A 20,432-nucleotide genomic window follows, 5' to 3' on the forward strand; every position below is an offset into this window, starting at 1 on the left:
GTCCTAGGCGTGAACATTTCAACATGGTTCAATATACAAACACCGTGTGGAACAGCTTAAACGTTGGTTGACATGCAGAGCACTCCAAGTGGGCAGAAAGAAAGAAGTTTTAGTATGAAAGTAAGATTTATTGTACGAACATAGCTCGTAATCCGGTGCTAGCTAGCGACTTCTTTGACTACAAGTTGTCATTACTACAGGTACAAATCACAACTTTTACAGATACAAAAAAAAAATTTGTACAGGTACAAATCATGACTTTTACAAGTACAATTTTTTTTTACAGATACAAATTTGTTTTACACAGGCACACTTTTTTTTACAGGTACAAATCCCGACTTTTACAGATACAAATTTAGACTTTTTTCTACAGGTACAAAAATGTTTTACAAGTTAGTTTTGCACCATATTTACCTCCATACAAGTCCTCCGTTTAAATTAGTGTTGTGTCATTCATGTACGTTTCGTTAAAAAAAAACAAATATTTTCAGTGAACGTGAGTGAACGGATCACTTCCTGAAGTGATTTGTTCTTTTTCCAGTTCATTTGAGCTCAGCCACCCTCATGTCGTCAATCTTCGCGAACGACCAATCAGCAGCCAGTGTCAGACACGGGCGAACGTACTCTCATGCTATTGGCGTTAGCCAATGCGGACCAGCGCGTGAACGAGTCAGTGAGTGAACGTGTTGCCATTTCCGGTTCACGAACGCATCAGCGAGCGAGTGAACGAGTCAGTGAGTGAACGCGTTGCCTTTTCCGGTTGACGAACGTATGAGTGAACGAGTCAGTGAGTGAACGTGTTGCCAATTCCGGTTCAGGAATGATTCAGTGAGTGAACGTACTCTTGTTTTTGATAGAAACACACTCATGACAACAAATATAGGAACATACCATTAACTGTGTGTTTTATTTATTTATTTATTTATTTATTTTTACATCCGTGCCGGAGAGGGGGGGTTATTTTTAATGAACTGATTCTAAAGATTCAGTTCACTTAAAAGAACTGTAATGCCCATCACTAGTTTAAATGGTGCCTGAAGGATTATTCACAGTATAGTACACACATTTATTGAAAATCAATAGATATGAAATAAAATGATTTACAATACACTAGAAAAAATAGCATGCAGTCAACTTATTAGTAGGTATTAACAACACAACTTCTCTGCTTATTTTAAAACAACAAACAGTCAAATAGTTAAGATTTCAACAGCAATGCCATTTAAACACACATCATATTCAATTACCAAAAATGAAAACATGCTCCTATTTAGATTTGGTATGATCTGTCTGCTATCTATCTGGGCTAGATTGACAGCAGGTCTGCAATCACAAAATTACTCATATCTACTTAACAATGTTCAACAACAGATACAACTTCCAGTGTGGCAAAATTGTACTCAAACTATCATAAAATACATGTATGAAAACTGATACATAATACAGTGCTCAGCATAAATGAGTACACCCCAACAGGGTTGTAAGAACACTTAAATTTCCTTTCAGAATCAAGATTTTCTATGGAATATTATACTACAAAATACTCCCACAAGTGTGGGCCATTGATTGCAAACAAGAATTGTTAATTAGTACACACACAAAAAATAGTAGTTTTTTTGTTTTTTGTTTTTACAAATGTATTAAATAACATTTTGCACAAATAAGTAGACCTAGAGAAAAAAAGACTGAAAACGTGTTAATTCCATGCCTAGTGCCATGTTGCTATCCATAAAAGTCACGGAGGTCATGGAAAATACTAGATGTAGTTGTTTTTGCTGTGGGATGCATTCATTTTTTGCATACTTAATTAAGGATTTTGTTGTGCATGTTGTGGGTTAAGCGCATATTCTACAGAAAACATTTTCTCAAAACTTATTCTGTTCATTGAGATATTTAATTAAATATTTAAATCTTTCAGAGCGAGTGTACTCATATTCGCTGAGCACTGTATGTAAAAACAAGTACCATAAAACAATGATAGAAATCTGAAAATCAACTATATAATTATGATTTGAATTAAATTATCAACTTTAAACGTACCTCATTTTTGTGCCAACGCTTATATTTATATTATTATTATTTATTTATTTATAATAGTACATATAACACCACTAAGAGCTTGATTGGTATGGTTTCATTGCATTTGATCTTTTGCACAGTTTGTTGAGTTTGTTGTATGCATTCTTTGAGCAGCTTCATATCTCTTGCTAGTGTTTTAGACGTTGGGCCCGGTACACACCTAAGGATTTTTCAAATCTTAAAAGATGATTTATGTGTTATAGCCCCCACACATGAAGATTTAAAAAATGGGCATTTTAGAGTTCTGGTCATATTGTGTGTAGCATGCTCCCATAATCTCAACACAGACCACCACACGCATAAAGATTCTGTTCCACCACCAATCTCAAAACAAGGCCTCTGAGGCAGAAATCTTGCATGTTCACACATGAGCAAATAAAAACAAAGAATTTTCACTACCAGCAGCTATGTCACGCTGATATTTCCCGAGTTTTTTTGAAGGGACCCAGGCAGGGGTGTTGTAAAATGGCAATGTCGACAAACAAGACTTGTTTTAGAAAATACTTCTTGCCGTCTGAAGAATCCACTTTTATACAGAAAATGGCATTGGGTAGGTAATTTGTTTTTTTTATGGCCGCTTTCTTGTTCCTCTTGTCTGGGCACTTCTTTGATTGGCTACATTCCGTTCCACGTTACAATTCACGGCATCATGACTCAAGAGTACAGTAGTCAGCTTTAAGATTGTCGGCCAGACCTGTTTCAAACTATAATATTGGGACAAATTCACTCTTAACACACGCCAGACCACAGGATATTACAGGATAATCTTTTACGACACAATAGAGTTTGCTGTTTGTCGCTCTTGGTTGTGAAGGGGCAAGCACAGAACAAAAACAGCCCGATTATGTGTTTACCGGGCCCTAAGAATTTGGTCTGCTTTGTAAAAATGTATACAAAGCAATCTAAAATAGACTGATCAAATACAGAAGCAGAATAGAAACACCTGCACAGTAAATTCCGTAGAGTAAATTTTACTCTAAAAAATACTATATTTGGTCTCAGTTGAAACATAGCTCACTTTACACTTGGAAGAGAGTAAAATATTCACAAACGAAAAAAATTCACTCAAGGATTGAGGAACGATTGCAGAACATATATATATATTACTCTCTTCCAAATGTAACGTTTACTCTGTTTAGACTGGGACCGAATATGGTCTTTTTTAGAGGAAAATTTATGCAACGAAATGTACTGTGTGGGGAACTGTGCCATGGAGCTTCTGAAACACAACACAATAGCGATACATTTTAAATGAATCCTAAATATTCCAAGGTCTGCATGCTAAGATGTACACCAAGATGATTTGTAGATCATATTAGGCTTTACATATATTGAACTGTGCACAGTCCGTATAATTCTGACACAAGGTGAGGATGAGGTTGGAGACAGACTGACTTAATTTCAAAAGATGACTGGGACAGGATGAGCTCTTTGTAAAACAGGACATTGTTTTATGCTGATAGCATCACAAGTCAGCAGTGGCAGTTCTTTTCAGCAGGCACTTCATCTTCATCATTGGTTGGATAGAGGGCCTTGGTAGTAAGGCCACTCTTTACTCCATCCCAGCCGTCACGAGTTTCAATTGCACCACTCTTCAGCAGCTCATACACGTCCCTGGTTAGATGTGCAAAGGCCCGGTCAACATTAATGTTGCATTTGGCTGATGTCTCTATATAGCGAATACCCAGCTCAGCCGCAAGCTGCTCCGCTTCATCCAGGCTTACCTTGCGTTCCTTCTTTAGGTCACTCTTGTGACCAATGAGAATGTAGATCATGTGGTGAGGCAAAATGTGCTCACTTACTTCATTGTACCACTCCCGTACATGTTCAAAGGTCTTGCGATTGGTGAGGTCAAACACAAGCAGCCCTCCCACAGAATTACGATAGTATGATGTTGTAATGGACCTGGTGGACAGACAATTTATGATATGTGAATTACTCAAGGAAAATCACATTTTGTATAGAAAACACAATAAAATGAATGCAAATAAATAATGAATAAATGAAATGATAAATTTTTCATTGATTGATTAAAATTTTTATTTTGAATATTTTCAACATTATTTCAATACATGAATAAGTGACAAAAATCAAAGAAAGAAAAGAAGAATCAAAACAAAACAGTCAATAGAAAATAAAATAATCAATGAATATTTGAAAAGGAGTGAGAGGAAGTAATTTACTTATTTACTCCCACACACTCTCATTAAAGTAGCACTAAGGAACGTTAATAAAATATTGTCATAACTCTTCTGATGAAACATCAACTTAAAACTAATTGAATGGTACCTTTGCCATGGCCTGAGGGGGTCTGTATAATTTTTACTGGCACTAAGCAACTTTGAGGAGGATGGTAGGAACACTGCCACACAAAAAACTACAAATGTGCTGCTTTATGGCATACATCAAAAGCTACCATGAAAGGACTGTCAAGGATCAACATTGGCCCGGATTTCATTCGCTGGAGTGAGCTAAAAAAAAACGACGCAATGTGCTTGTCCTCATGGGAAACGTGGTCTTCCTTCAGAAAAAACAATACCGCTTTTGTCCATAAGGCATCACCATAATCAACGTAAACTGAAAGTTCATTAGTGTTGCTTTAAGTAAATGACATAACAATTTCCATCCTTCTCTTACATACATAAATATATGCAAGCTTACATGCACACAATATATTAATTCATACATGTAAACATACACCCATAGCCTAATGCATTCATTTAATAACACATGTGCAGTCCCACCTATTAATCTACATCTACCTCTACCTCTGACACAAAAAGTATATTTGACTCTATTTAGAGTGGGACCAAATAGACTCAGTTTTAGAGTAATATTTACACTTGGAAGAGAGTAAAAAAAAAGAATTGGAAAAAAAATACAAAAAATAAAAGTGACTCAAGGTATGAACAAACTCACAACCTTCAGTTTGGGAGACAGCCGATCTACTCTCTGAGCCACGCGGCTCTTACTTTCTGCTAGTATATCACTTGTGTCAGCTGCAGCTGATTCCATGATTGCATGGAATTTTCCAAACTCCAAGAGACCCCCAAAAAATGTGTGGTCTCTTGGAGATTAGAAAAGAGTAGAAAGGCATAGCTCAGGTGGTAGTGTGGCAGTCTCCCAAGCTGAAGGTCGTGAGTTTTTTCCTTGAGTGAGTTTTGGTTGTTGTTGTTTTTTTCCAATGTTTTATTCTACTCTCTTTCCTAGTGTAAACCTTAGCTTACTCTAAAACTGAGTCTATTTGGTTCCTGTCTAAATATATTCAAATTTACTCTAAATAGATTCAAATTTACTCTAAATAGAATCAAATTTACACTACAGAATTTACTGTGTAACCAAAAATAAATAACACAATTGTCCCAACACCTAGTAATTGACCCATCCTCCCTTCCTGATTGTTTGAAAATCAAATTTTTATACAGTATTTTAAACTGTCTTATATTTGTACATCATTTCAACACCCCAATAAATCCCTACAGGAGCCCCACCCTGCATAGTGATAGACAAAAACGTTTTCTTATTGTACAAAACCTGGGTTTAGGGCCTAATACTGAACCCTGGGGGACACCACAAACAATATCCAGACATGATGAGAAATAATCACCCAACTTAAACTGCTGTCTCCCACTTTATACTCACTCATGCACTATTACCCTGATACCATATCGTTCTAGTTTATTAATTAATATGTTATGGTTGATTGTATCAAATGCCTTCTTCAAGCCTATAAATTGTGATTAGTTCTATTGCTTCTATTATTGCCAGTGTTGTTGATCTATTAGACCTAAACCCATACTGATTTTCTGCAAGGATGTTGTGTTTTTCCAAGAATGAGTCTAATCTGTTGTTGAAGAGTTTTTCCAGTATTTTGAAATTTGTGGTAATAAAGAGACCGGTCTATAGTTAGTAAAGCGGTGCTTGTTTCCAGTTTTATATAATGGTATGACCTTGGCTATGGTTATTTTATCTGGAAACCCACCAGTCTGAAACAACAGATTACATATGTATGGTTTAGAAATGGCCTTAATTCACTTTTTCACTATTGACATATCAATATAATTTAAATCAGTAGATTTTTCTGTTTTTGTTATTAATGACTATGTCCACTATTTCTTGTTCCGTCACAACTTTGGGAAGTAGAGAACAAGGATTTCTCTCTGGTAAATATTCTTCATAATTTCCAATATCAGGTATATGTTTCGCTAATTCAGGTCCTATGTTTACAAAGAATCCATTTAATCTATTAACTACTTCATCCATTTTATACTTCTTCTACATACTCATCAATAAAATACTTAGGCAGACTATTGTTATTTCTTATAATATCCTTTAGTATCTTCCATGTTCATGTGATGTTATGTACTTTATTATCATCTAATATCCTTGTGTAATACATTTTCTTACTGGCTCTTATAATAATAGTTAACTTATTTTTATCCTGACATAAACGATGCCTCAGAGAGACCACACTTCTCAAGCCTACCACCAATTACTAAGTTTGTCTCCTTCCAGTATCTGTAGCAGAAAAATTGCAGCAAAACATCTCAGTTTACTGTAAAGTGTAAGATGAGGTGTGACCCATGTAATATACTTAACGATTACTAGTCTTAAGGTTACCAAAAAAAAAACATGTACACAAACATAAACATATACCTGTACATATTTTTTGCATACTACTTCAATTAATATTCATTTTTTAAATGAATTTATTAGTACATCACTAGATGGTGCTAAATAATACACATTCTCCCTTTAAAGACGGCTTGTAAAACTGGTAAACTTGGTTTAAAATAAGATATTAATATTGCACATCTAGAAAAAAAATATTTGCAAAAGTGATTTGGCACAGGCCTATTAATTTGAAACAAGCAATTATTAAGTGGTTGTTATAACAACAATCAATCATTAATAATTTATTTATGTATGTGTTATGTAGCATTTGTGTGTCAGTTTTAGTGAGAGCAAAAAAATACAAATTCATATTATGCGTAAATACTCATTTTGCATAGCTCAAAAGGACTTCTGGGGCAGTGCCCCAGGCTCTGCCCCTTTGCAAAATTTTACATTTTCTTTATGCAGGCATACATCTGGTGTAGCAACGTATGTCAAATGTCGTCCAAAAACAAATGCAGAAAACAGAAGTGTTTTGAGGAACATTATTACCCCCCCCCCCCCCCCCCCAAAATCTACACGCATTTTTGTAATCAATAACAAAATATGACCCTAGTGAAAATAAGCGGTTCATGAATGCATAAATGAACGTTTTTCATTTAATATGAACACAATGCGCGACCTTTCCAGCTAGGTCCACTTCATCAAAGAGCTTATTCAAGAACAATATGAAGTGATCTTTCCTATCTTACCTGAATCGTTCCTGGCCGGCAGTGTCCCATAGCTGCAACCTGATCTTCACCCCTGGTTGAATATCAAGTGAGCGAGCATAAAAATCGACTCCGACCGTTGGATCAGCCACATCACTGTAAACGCCGTCAGTGAAGCGCTTCAACAGAGACGATTTTCCTACTGTCGAATCACCGAGTAATATAATCCTGAACTGGTATTGCCATAAAATATCCATTTCATGACTAGATGAAGTACCTCCATTCGTGTCTGAATAAAGCTTACCGCGTACCGTGTTTGCAAGCCTAGCAGCTGCCCTCAGCTGATTTCCGATCAGAAAGAGAAGCAGATAACAGAGCGACGGCACCGATCATGTGACTGCATTGCCTGCATTACCTGTGTTCTTCTAGAAACTACATCGTTCTAAAGCGGTTCGCACATATTAACGCACGTTGCATAAATACACGCACAGATCATTTTATTTGCCGAAAAATGTGGACGTCAGAGCCACAAATGAGTCAATATTTGTTATCAATTTGGGAAAATGTAGTGGAAAAATACAATTCCCACCATGCTATGAAAACGGATACAGCACAAACCATTACACATATATACTTGGATACCGCTGTAGGCGAAAAATCATACGTCAAAATTATTGCCATATTGAACGTGGCAAAATTGAGTAGCCTAATTGAAATGATAACTTCTACAACCCCTGTATTAGGCTAACATTGCAAATAATTAATGAATTGGCATTGTCATGATATGGAAGGGTATGTAATAACGTGTGGTGATTTTAACACCTGCAGTTTATTATGGGGTCATAATGAAACCAGATGAAGCAGTGATGAATGGATGGAAATAAAGAATATATTCTTAAAATAATCACCTAAGTCATTATTTACAGATTTTTCAGAAAACACAAAAAAAGGAACCATTTGCATCATGATGAGATGATTTAGGCAGACAAGAATAATTTTTGCACACACACACGCACACAAAAATGACGGGCAATTATTTTAAGAAGGTGATGAAATGGTATGAGTAAATGATGGTAGTGGTACAAAAATTAATATTAGGAATGGTAATATTTCATTTTTAGGCTCATTAGGTATGAAATAGGAATTTGCATCTGTGTCATTGTTTTTACAAAAGAAATATAGACTTCAAAATTTGAAATAAAACCTATAGTCCTTTGATCAGGGGCGTAGCCAGAAATGTTTCATTGGGGTGGCCAGGGTGAAACCATGACTCAAATAGGGGTGGCCATAAGTTCATACCTGAAATGTCTAAATAAGTGGTTCTTAACCATACCAACCATACCGTTTGCATGCCGACCTTGGGCTGCGAGCGCCGATTAGTTGGCTGCATAAAATAATTTCAGACCATGTGTTATGAATTCAATGAATTAGAGCTGTTACAATTGTCAATGAGTTGCTCAATTAAAGTAGAGCTCTCTGCCACTTGGCGGCAATAAGGCAAATGTCAGTTACTAACCTGTACACAATAAGTAGAAAAGGAAACCGAACAGCGAAATTTATGACTAAGTATTTAAAAAAGAACTATGTTGATTTTACACATATTTATTTGTTCAAAACACTGAACATTAAACATACAAATAAATAACAAACATAGCACTAACATAGGCAACATCAGGCAACATGACAACTGTGTCCAAAAGCACACCCGAAAATGTGACACAGTTGTTTGTTGATTTAAAAAAATATATATTGAAGGTTTGTAAAATAAACTTAGGCTTGTGTACATGTGTGAGCACATGTGTAAGCTCTGAAATGTTTTTGGAATTTCAATCTGCTTCAGGAGCTGAGATATCAATTATTTAGTAGGCATTGACAATATTTTTGAATATCCAGGATCCAGGGGGTATGGCCGGGGAGGGGAGTTGTGTGTCCACAAAACAAGAACATTATTAAGCATTAATTCTTAATGCATTTCATTCCGTTTCCCTTTGTTGTTGTTGTTTTAAACAAGATGACCCTGTGACGGGGTGGTTACTGCTATGTCTGGGTGGTTCACTGCAACAAGGTGGTATGGACCTTTTAGCATACATTTGACATTAGACACATTTGTTAATATACTTTATTAAATAAATTCTCCTGAATAATAATGTATCGGCCCTCTATCTGTTACTGTATTGTTTAGAGAGAAGAGTAGATTCTTATGAATGAGTAGAGAGACTCTTCTTTTGTCTACTGTTATAGGAGGCAGAAAAAACATATCCTCATACTCTCATACCAATTTTCATTACACTCATATTGATACATCAAAAAAAATAAAAAAAAACATTTCTGCAATTTTACCAGCTCATGTCCGATTTAACCTTTTACAGAAAAACACCTTTGCTTAATATTTGTTCTTGTTTTGATTTTTTTTGTCGAAACTTATAGCCCTTATGTCATAAGGACAGCTTCTGAGTACTGTGGCAGAGTAGATTGTTGTGTGCTTTGTACAATATTTGTGCTATTTTAAACTTAACTAAGTCGTAAATTTTCATGTATTTAATTTAATGAAGAGCGAATTTGTTGGTTCTGTATATTTTGATTGATTAATAATTCCTATGGCTCTTTTTTGCAGTTTGAAAACAGGGTCAGTATTTATTTTATATGCGTTTCCCCAGATTTCCACACAATAGGTCAGATATGGTAATAATAATTAACAGTATAATGTGTACAATGATTTCTTATTCAGGACATCAGTCAGTATGATTTTTGACATTTTCCTTTTGACATTATCTATGTGTGACTGCCAACCATAATTTTTCATCACTAACCACTACAAGAATTTTTACTGATACACTCTTTCTACTTCAATTGAATTTACCACAATTTTGACTTGATGAGTGATTTGTCTAGTGCAAAAAACTATGAACTTTGTTTTGTTTAAGTTTAGTGATAATTTGTTTGTGTCAAACTATTTTTTTAATGTGTTCAATTCATACTCCACAGTATTCAGAAACTGCTTTAGGTTTTCTCCTGAACAATAGAGTTGTGTCATTGGCAAATAAGACACTTCTGAATATTTTTGAGACACAATAGATAGCATTTATATACAATGTAAATAGTTTAGGGCCTAGCACAGACCCTTGGGAATTCCATGAGTAATGTTCAAGTGTTTTGATTGTATACAGTATTATTAAACTGCAAGTAATGATATCCATTGTCTAAATAACTTTTCATCCATTTATATGCTAAAACCTCTTATGCCCTCTCTCTAATTTATTTATTATTATTAAATGATCTATAGTATCAAATGCTTTTTTAAATACATTTTTTTAGATCTATAAAAATCCCAACAGTTATTTGTTTTATTGTCTATGTTGGTAGATATTACTTCTATGAGTTCCATGGCTGCTATTAAGGTGGTCCGTTTTTTTTCTCTAAACCCATATTGATTTTCGCTTAAAAGCTTATGTTTCTCAATAAAATTGTCCAGTAAAATACCTGTTTTGTGAAATTTGACCCAGTAGTTAATTCCAGTAACGTCCCTTCAGCTCTCAAAACTGAAGTCATCCGCGCCCATCTAAAAAAGCCTACTCTTGACCCTGAAATTTTAGTCCACTACAGACCCATCTAAAAGCTCCCGTTCCTGTCCAAAGTCCTGGAAAAAGTGTTTAGTTCCCAAATCCACAGTCATCTACACACTCACAACCTGTATGACAAATTCCAATCCGGTTTCTGACCAGCTCACATTACGGAGACGGCCACTGTCCGCGTCATAAATGACTTACTTATGTCTGCTGACCGAGGCTCACCATCTCTTCTCCTCTTACTGGACCTGTCATCTGCCTTCGACACTGTGGACCACACCATTCTGTTACATCGGCTCCAAACTATGATTGGACTCTCTTCGCTCCTCCTCCTGCACCCACTGCCTTCACCAGCCTAGGTCCAGACTCTCTACTATGGGTCACAGGGCCTTCCAGATAGTTGCCCCGCGGCTCTGGAATGCCCTTCCAGAGACCTTAAGGGCTCAAGACCTTTCTTTTTAAAAAGGCCTATTAATATTTTATTTCTGCTAGATTTTATGGTTTTTACCTGTTTCATTTATTGTAATTTGTTTTAACTTTTCCCTGTAGCACTTTGAGATATCTTTTGAAATGTAAAGTGCATTACAAATTAAAGGTATTATTATATTATTATAGTTACTGAGAAATAAGGAAAGGCGGCCCCCCTTTTGCCGAAAATATAAAAATTTGGCTCGTTGGAGATACAAAACTCCAGCTCTGCTTGACCTATAATTTTGCTATTTGCGCACTCATATTTCTTGATTATTACTTAAATCCTTGCACATTTACTTTTAGTGGTTGAATGTTGTGCTTCCTTGATTAATTTTTGAGATTTCAAATTTGTTTCTGTTTTTATTTATTTATTTTATTCCTGTTTAAAGTAGTAAAACGTTGAGTGCTTACTTAAATTAAGGTATTGAGGTCTCGTCTTCTTTTCATGACAGGTGGACTAATAACTACATCTGTTAAGCACTGTACATTCTTAACTGCTTGATAATCCTCTCAAACTATAACAAATAACAGAGGGGGCTTTCTGTTGTTTCCCTAAATTCAGAGGGGAAATGTGTCATCAGGTAAACAAATAGTAGCTCAGGATGTCAGTTGAGGGCCCAGGTTAAGGGAGATGACCTTCTTCCAAAAATTGAACATGACCGGCTTTGAACCCCTAAGGCCGAAGGTAATCAAACACGAAAACGAATGTAACTGTGCAAACACCTGCTCAAGAGCCACTGTGGGAAGGTAACAGAGGCTGAGGCATTTATTCATTCTTACTATTTGGATGGGAAAGATAGGAGAGTTGCACACAAAATGCAGAGAGAAGAGGTTTCATCAGTTTCAATGGCTCACAAGTTGGAGACATCACTAAGGAATAATCAGCATTGCTTAAAACAGGAACAATTAATTAATTAATATTCTGCTTTTTCAACAATGTTCGATTAGACCAAAAGGAGATCCAACGAGGGGGCCAATAATCTGGGTAAGCAATTTATATTTTGTATTTGTAATTTCATTGAAATACATATATTTTCATCTTCACTAAAAGTGTATGTAGACTCATAGTAAATAATAGCATATTAAAGTAATAGTAAATAAAATAACCATGTAATGGTTGGTTTAGACAAGGTTTCATAAATATATTCTATATCATAGACCTAGAATGGGATAGGGAGCAATACCAATATGGTCTCTGCAAAAATTCTCGCACAATCACGTAAAAAAAAGAAGATATTAACCAGAGATCTTAATGTATTTTTACTCTGTGCTTTTACTCAAGTGATTTGTTTTAATTGTAAATAATAAACTGACATTTTTTGTTTCTAATGCTTTAATACTGCTTTTTTATATATATACAAAATAAAGCAGGCAAAAAAAAAAATGCTTTAATACTATCCACCCAGACAACAGATTGCTTCAATATTGATAGGTTCTCCTCCTCTGTCTGATAAACACTTAACTATACATGACAGCCATTTAAACTCCAAACAAGATTAGTGCATGTCAAGGACGTCACCTCATTGAAAAGTTAAACTGGTATCAAGCCTTCTTTACGTGCAGATTTGCCTCAAATGGCCTGCCTAATGCCAGCTGTTGCTGGTTAATTACAACTACTTGCCCCCCCCCCCCCCACACCAATTACACTGAGGAAGTCAATAACTCCTCTTTGTTTTCTGTCATACTCGAATTGATCTAAAAAAAAAAATTTGCCTATTAAAGACATTTCATCTCTCATTGTATCAAGTTATTGCTGCTGCATTAGCCATGGAAAATGAGAGATAAAAGTGAAAAAAAAAATAGGATCAAGTACTGTTAAAGCTTGGTGGGGTAGGAAAATTGACACCTTTCCTTGATTACAGTATTTAATTGCCCCTATTATCCAAATCTCTGTGATGTGCTGGAGAAGATGTTGCGTAATGAACATATCTATACCCCGATGTACTCAAGGGTTGAACAGAGATCAGTGATAAAAACAAAACAAAACAAAACCATTTGGTAGTAGAACAGAATCATGTCTGCTGTGTATGGAGCAGCATTTTTCAGCAAAAAAAAAAGGAGTCTGCAAATGGACTAAATTATTCAAGGAAGGGCATTATCATGTTCTTGACTAAGACAGGCCAAAGTAGGCCTACAGAAGTGAGAACTTCAACCATGGTCAAAGCAGTTGATGGCATTACTAGTCTGGTGAAGATGGAGGAAATGAACAAAAATCTGCATCAGTGGCTTTGCATCAGTGGGCACTTGAGCTTGTGCTATTTGCGTATGGTCAATCCAATTGATTGTGATTTTCTTTCCACCTTTCGTCACAGTAAAAAGGCATAAATCATTTTCTAGAATTGACGTTTTTACTTATATCAAAAGTTGTTCTCTTTCACCACTCAGCATTACATATCTTTAGGCAGTTTTCTGTACAGTACTGATCAATAACGCTCTGCCTCGTGCGGCTAGATGGTGGTTAAATACAACCTTACTAAGCAATGATATACTTTCACACTACAATTTGAGGATAAATGTGTGTGTGTGTTCATGCCACTGATAAAAATGTTTTTTTTTGCCCTTGTAAATATTACCTTAGTTTCTTAATTATATTAACGTATTTTTTTCAGTTATTCACATTTACTTAAAAACATTAGGTATATTTCAATGTGCTACTAGTTTTTTTCGTGTAATATTTTTTTACAGCAAATATTGAGGTCAATTTTAATTGAATTAATAATTAAGATTTACTCAGTTAATGTGTTTAATTTAAATTTTCATTTCAATTTGTTTTCCATTTGTTTTTTGGTTCAACTTATTTTTTCAAACTTTGTTGTAAATTTACATTTTTTAGTGAATACAATAGTATCAGAAACATTTACACGGTGTACAAAATTCACATTTTCAACAACCACAACAAACAAAACTATAAAGTAATATAACAAATCTAGAAACCTATGAGGAGCAAGAGAGAAAACAGAAAAGAAAAAAAAACAACAATAATAATCAAACACTAACACCAACAGGCAGATCAATTAAGCCAAAATAAACAATACAGAAAGCAATAGGCATCTCAAATCAAAGTAGTAGCAATAGCAATGACCCCACCGCCATCACAGCGAAGAATAAAACAAAATTTCTAAATATCCAAAGCATCTCAGTCAGATGGGAGTTGCAAGTCAGACTTCTTGACAAATACCAGAAATGGACCCCATAAGCCCCCAAACTCAATAGAGCGTCCGAATAAGGACAGTCTGATTTACTTGAACTTAAGAAAATAAAGTGTCTCTCTGATCCAGCGGGTATGACAAGGCGGCGACTGAGATTTCCAGTTAATTACAATTAATCACCTGGCTAGCAGAGTGGCGAAAGCTCGCACATCCTTTTTAGATTTAGGCAAGGAAGGCAAGTGGGGGGCAACCCCAAACAATGCATTCAAAGCATTTGGTTAAATTTATTCACCAACCACAACCGATAAGGTATCAAAAATATGCATCCAATATTCGTTTAAGGACGGACAAAGCCAGAGTGTATGAATTAAGTTAGTAGGGGACCGTTGGCATCTATCACAGGTTCGAGTTACGTTGTCATAAATCTTAGCCAAACGGGCTTTAGTGTAATAGATACGGTGTACATTTTACATTGAATAAAGGCACAGATTTATGCAGTAAAATGGCCACTCCCCGTGATTTGCCTTGAAATGAGGAGTGATAAGTCTGACCTATCCATCCCCTCCTCAATTTAGGATGGTCTTTTAATTTGAGATGAGTCTCTTGCAAGAAGATCACCTGGGCACCAAGATGTTGGAGATGGTGCAGTATTTTACTTCGTTCAATTAGGTTATCAAGCCCATTACAGTTGAAGCTAACGAATTTAATAGAACATCCGCTAGACGCCATTGACGTGGTGGGCAGAGTCATTGTCAGATAACAGCAATAAGATGCAAAGAAGAAAGGCTGGTGCCAAGATAAAAAAATGAAACTTGACTGATCTGCAACAAATTAAAACAAAAAGAAAACAACAACAAAAAAGACATACAAATAGAAAAAACACACTTAACCCTCCAAAAACCCACCCTCCCACATAAACTCGAGCAGAAGCATCCCCCTCATTGGATGCTGTTGGATTATTAACATTGTTTTTCTGTTTCAATTTATATTTTTCTAAGTGTTTTTGATTTTAGATAGATATGTTACAACTGTTCCCCATATGTTAGTTTATCTATAGTCTTTATTCACTTCCCTGTCATAGTAAGGTGTCTGATTTAATCTAAATAAGAGGGGTCTGACCAAAAGGGCCGTCTGTGTGAATCTCTGGTGCGAGGAGGCTCCAGGGGCCAATTGTTTATCCAGGAGCCAATTATTTACCCACATCTATTGTGGACTAAAATAACTCAATGGAAGATAACCTGATTGTATTTCACTCTGCTGACAGGACAAGATCAAAGGGGGCTGTGCTCTGTGTGGGGTTTTATGGGGGGTCCCTGGTGCAAGGTGGTGGCGGGGGCCAAGTGTTTGCCCACATCCTGAGGAAAGATAAGACTGGGGGTGTGTAGACTTTAAGACTCTTGTCTTGACAGGAAATGCCTGGAGGCAAAAGGTACCTCTTTGTCAATAAAGGGGGAAGGAACTGTTAGGTATAAATGTGTGAGTGTATTTTGAAAATATTACACTTCTTGGATCAGGGCTATTTGAGCCGGGTTCTAGAGATGTCTTTCAGATTCTGAAATAAAGCTAGCAAAACTTCTCCACGAGACTTCAACTTTGAATTTTATTTGAACACGCAGAAATCAAAGGACTGATTTCCAACAATTGGTGAACCCCGACGCTGAATGGTGGGAGATGATTTGCGAGCTGCAGTGATTCACGGACGAATGGAACTTCTAGGCCTAGATAAATAAGTACGGTAAGTGGAGACTTTTATCCACGTAGGGAAGTTCTGTCTGTTTGGGTTCACTGCAACTTGTTTTCGTCTTCTAAATTGTATAAATTTTTTACATGAGGTCTGTGTGGACAAGTTGTGGTTTGATGTCGTTCTATTGAGAGGGGGACGCGGAGTCCTTGAGTTGGGATTTTTCCTACGACATTGAACTGTACACGTACGTGGGGTGGAGCATGAGGTGACGAACGTGCTGACCCGGAACGGTTAATGCGCGCGGCTGCTGAAGACAGAGCCATGTTTTGGAACACAGGTTGAAGTGGTAATATTTCGTCTTATCACGAAGAAGCCGATAGACTGTGACCGTTGGACGTGGAGAGTTGTCCTTGCATTGAAGATGAAAAACGTCATAGTAGCGCGCCTGTCTTATGATACATAAGACAGTTATTGAAGCCGGAGGATGCTAGTCTTAGTGGGCATGACGCTTTTGTATTAGCATCCATTTACACGTGATAAGTTATTAAAAAAGCGCGCCCTGTTTTAAATTGAACAGTTTTGAGGGAGTCAGGTTGATTGCAGCGGAAATTGGCTGATACCGCTGTATTTGCAATCGGTAGATCACGTGATTAAGTTACGTACGTTCTGTGTTGTGTGAGCGTCTATGTTGCTCTTGAAAAGTTGTTAAACGTTGTCGAATAAATTTACCCTATTGAACTATCATATTATAAGTGAGACGTCACTGCATTGATAAATATTAATACTACTTAAGTAGAATATAAAACTGGAGTGGTGAAAAAACTACAAATGGAGGGCGATTTTGATCATGACACCGGGGGGTGTGACCTTATTGTACTTCCGGTTCATAGTGGGAAGTTAACCTTAGATGCACACGTTAAGAATGCTTCCGGGGTTGCAGTCGGAGCCATGCGGGAAAAGAACGTGAATGCAAAATGTATGGAAAACGTTGTTGATTGATTGAATGGAAGGTTGTCGCTGAAGGAATTGGTACGTGAGACTTTTGTATTTTCTTTGAATGGTGGGAGAGTCGTACGGAATTGTGTAATAAGTGGATCAAGTTATGTGAAATGCTAGAATGCCTCCGAAATAAGATGAGCCGTTCACGGGTGATTTGTTTACAGCTATTAACCCGTTTACTGAATTACCGTACAACACTGCGGTTTGAATGCTGCATGATTTGCAGATAGCGGGTTGATAGAACGTGACCGTTTATTGTTTTACAATGAATGCAGAGGGTGTGCGTAGGTATTTTCGAAGGTTTGAGAAAGTGGGAGACTTGTTGAGTGATCGTGGGGGACCTAGCTTCTAAGAGGTGGGGGCTACTGCTCTGTTGGGGGTGTATTGGAAGTGTTTGGATATTGGGAGATTTTGTTTGATTTTCTTCAATATCCTTAACTGTAAGTTGGTTTTGGGTAGGTTTAGACTGGTGAGATGATGGCAGATGGAATAAAGTAAAGAAAAGGAATGTGGTGAAATGGGTTTTGCGATGTTGATGTATGCTAAATAAAGACATTTTCGCTCCCCCTTGAATGGGAAAAAGGGGGAGGGGCTATATGGGTGTGAGTTGGGGATTAGTCATGTGTCCTCGTATTGTGAGTTTTTCTCTTTCATAGGTAAGAGAAGGATGATAAAACATAAAATAAGTAACAGTTTTTTAAGGATGTTGCTGAGTTCTTGTAGAAGAATATTAAATTAGTGTTTTTATTTTTTATTTTTTGGTGACTGAAATTGACAGTCTTTTATACTATACTATTTTTGATAAAGACGATAAACTGGTTAACTTTTTCTTTTTTGGGCAATTGAAACAAAAAGAATAATGATGAAATAATAGCATTTTGTATTGAGCTATATTGAGTTAAAATAATTATCCCTATATCTGTACAGCTGTGGCTGGATTTAGGATAGTTGAATAAGAAGTTATAAATGTTTTTGAAGTCAACATAATGATTATGATGTTTAATATTTGTTTTTTCTCTGAGTGTGTCATTTCAGAAACTGATGCTTAAGTTCCAAAGCGGATGGGGTTTGATGACTATCTGCAAACGGGATGCGCCCAGCTCTACTGATACGTTGTATTTGCAAGTATTTCTAGTGGCTATTTTTGAGGGGCATTCTAAAAAGAACAAGTTTGAAATATTTTTGAGAAAACAGGAAGTGTACTATCTTGCTATGATCCCACATCCTCAGTCTGGCATTTTAAATGCATTGTATCAACGAGTGAGCATTTTTTGGTCAGGTGAGCTCCCAGAAAGACTATGTGTCATCAGGTCCTCCATTGCAGACAGCAATCTCCAACGTTTGGATGTACGTGACAAAGAGTCAAAGAGCTTCGCGCCGCAGTACAGTCATTCTCCTCCTGTGCCTACAGACAATCATAATGCTCAAATTCCTCAATGCCCAGTGACTGTGTACACGCCTCATTCCAGTGACTTCTCCCCTATGGCTGTTTTGCATCCAGAGGAAATCTGAATGCCTGCTTTGAACATTGCTGCCACAGCCGCCGCCCTGCTGGCCAGGATTGAACATTGACAACAACTGCCGCCCTGCCATCTGCTGGGGGACTGGACAAAGATTCCTGAAAGATGAAGGTCGGAATGGGATGTGATCCTTGTTCGGAGATATGCTACAAAGTGGTATGCAAGGCGTTTTTAATGTGTTGGATGGGGAACTGTGATCTATAGCAAGGTATTTCAGGAAATTGAACACGACATATGTGAATTTGGAATGAGGGATTGGGAAAAAATTTATTTCAATCGTAGTTCCTCTATTTTATTATTGAGAAGGGCCTACTAAATTTTTGCCTATTTTCTTGGAATAATCAGTTTCTGAGTTGGTACAATGGGAATTTAACTAATACGATACGATATACTTTTGTTTTCCCTGTGGGGAACTTTTTTCTGGGCTCCGTCAAGCTGCAGTTAAAGTTTAATACGAAGTGCAGCATTGATTAGAAGTCTTCACAGAAGTATATGTTATAAATATATATTATCTAAGTATATGTTCTATATACATAATATTGAAACATACATCTTATCATACTGAGTTATTGTTATTTAACAAATAACTGCGAGTTTGATGATTAATTTTCGATTATTATTTTTTTTTCTCTCACAGCACTGTGATTTATAAATCCCAGAGATATTTTTTGTGCTGTGTTTTTACGAGCCTCACTAATCTGTAGAAGAGGTGAGGTTGATTAGTAGTTTGAGAATCATTTTTAGTTTGCTTAAATCTAGTAGTATTGTTTTTCATGTCCCCAAGGTTTTCACATACTAGTGTTTTAGATTATGTCTGCTTGTGCTAATTTTTTGCAGTGTCCTGCGGCTATCTCGGTTGCCTCACAATCTAATTTTGAGAGTGGTGAATTTTACGACGTCTTTTGCGGGAGGCTGTAGTCTGACAGTCCTTATTTATAAGCTAACGGGGTTTGGTGTGTCTTCCTTTGATGTGCAATGCGTGTTTGTAAAGATCTGTAGATCTTTGCCAAAATGAGGGAGGTATGAACAAAAGGACAGTTCATGTTTAAGAAATTAACCAATGTAGACGAATTAGAAAATTAAATACAAAATTAAAAGGTTGTGGGTTAGAAAATTAAAAACAAACTTAAGAACAAAATTAAAAAGGTTGTGGGGTATCTGCTACACTCCAATTGACAGGGTGAGTTTGAATGGGATAATTCACAGTTTGAGTTTGGAGAAATCTACAGGGAACAAAAGGGAGCGGAAGAAAAGGTAAGTCTGAAGCAAGCAAGGACAATAATGCATATTCGCGCCGAATGAAGGTAATTATATTATATTATATATTTTATCTCAGAAAAATGTAATGTTTGGAGCCCAGTGTTTGCAAAAGAGTATATATGATATGAATATATGTGAGCTTTTTCCAAGATGTCACGATTCGATCGGTCGTGAGATTCTGGGAAGAGAATATATGATATGCTAGTAAAATGATTCCTTTCAGGATGGTGAAAGGCACAGTTATGCAAATTTAGAACAGTAAATGTCGAGGTAAAAAATTACCTACAATTATATGAAATCTAATTGAAAAATAAATATTTACAAGCTCTGTCTGTGTATTAATGAATGAGCGAATGTCATTCAACTCAATCAAAGGCTGG

The 20,432-nt window shown here is 36.4% G+C and overlaps 1 protein-coding gene across 1 annotated transcript; it reads right to left on the bottom strand.

The window, feature by feature from the left end:
- Positions 1–898: 898 nt before the first annotated feature.
- Positions 899–7,954, bottom strand: rab42a (RAB42, member RAS oncogene family a). Its single transcript, XM_086062016.1, has 2 exons — positions 7,446–7,954; positions 899–3,984 (listed from the first exon to the last, which is right to left on the bottom strand). The coding sequence occupies exons 1-2, from the start codon at positions 7,658–7,660 to the stop codon at positions 3,552–3,554; spliced, it is 648 nt and encodes a 215-aa protein (XP_085918142.1). The 5' UTR covers positions 7,661–7,954; the 3' UTR covers positions 899–3,551.
- Positions 7,955–20,432: the final 12,478 nt, after the last annotated feature.

The sequence above is a fragment of the Leptonotus elevatus genome, chromosome 19, assembly GCF_054856555.1.
Source record: "Leptonotus elevatus isolate MCC_2025b chromosome 19, RoL_Lele_1.0, whole genome shotgun sequence".
Lineage (NCBI taxonomy): Eukaryota > Metazoa > Chordata > Actinopteri > Syngnathiformes > Syngnathidae > Leptonotus > Leptonotus elevatus.

Bases quoted from the DNA above. Each gene is read 5' to 3' on its own strand.
- rab42a (XM_086062016.1), bottom strand. From the start codon at position 7,660: ATGGATATTTTATGGCAATACCAGTTCAGGATTATATTACTCGGTGAT. The intron at 3,985-7,445 runs GTAAGATAGGAA...TCTGTCCACCAG, and splicing joins GCCGGCCAGGAACGATTCAG to GTCCATTACAACATCATACT.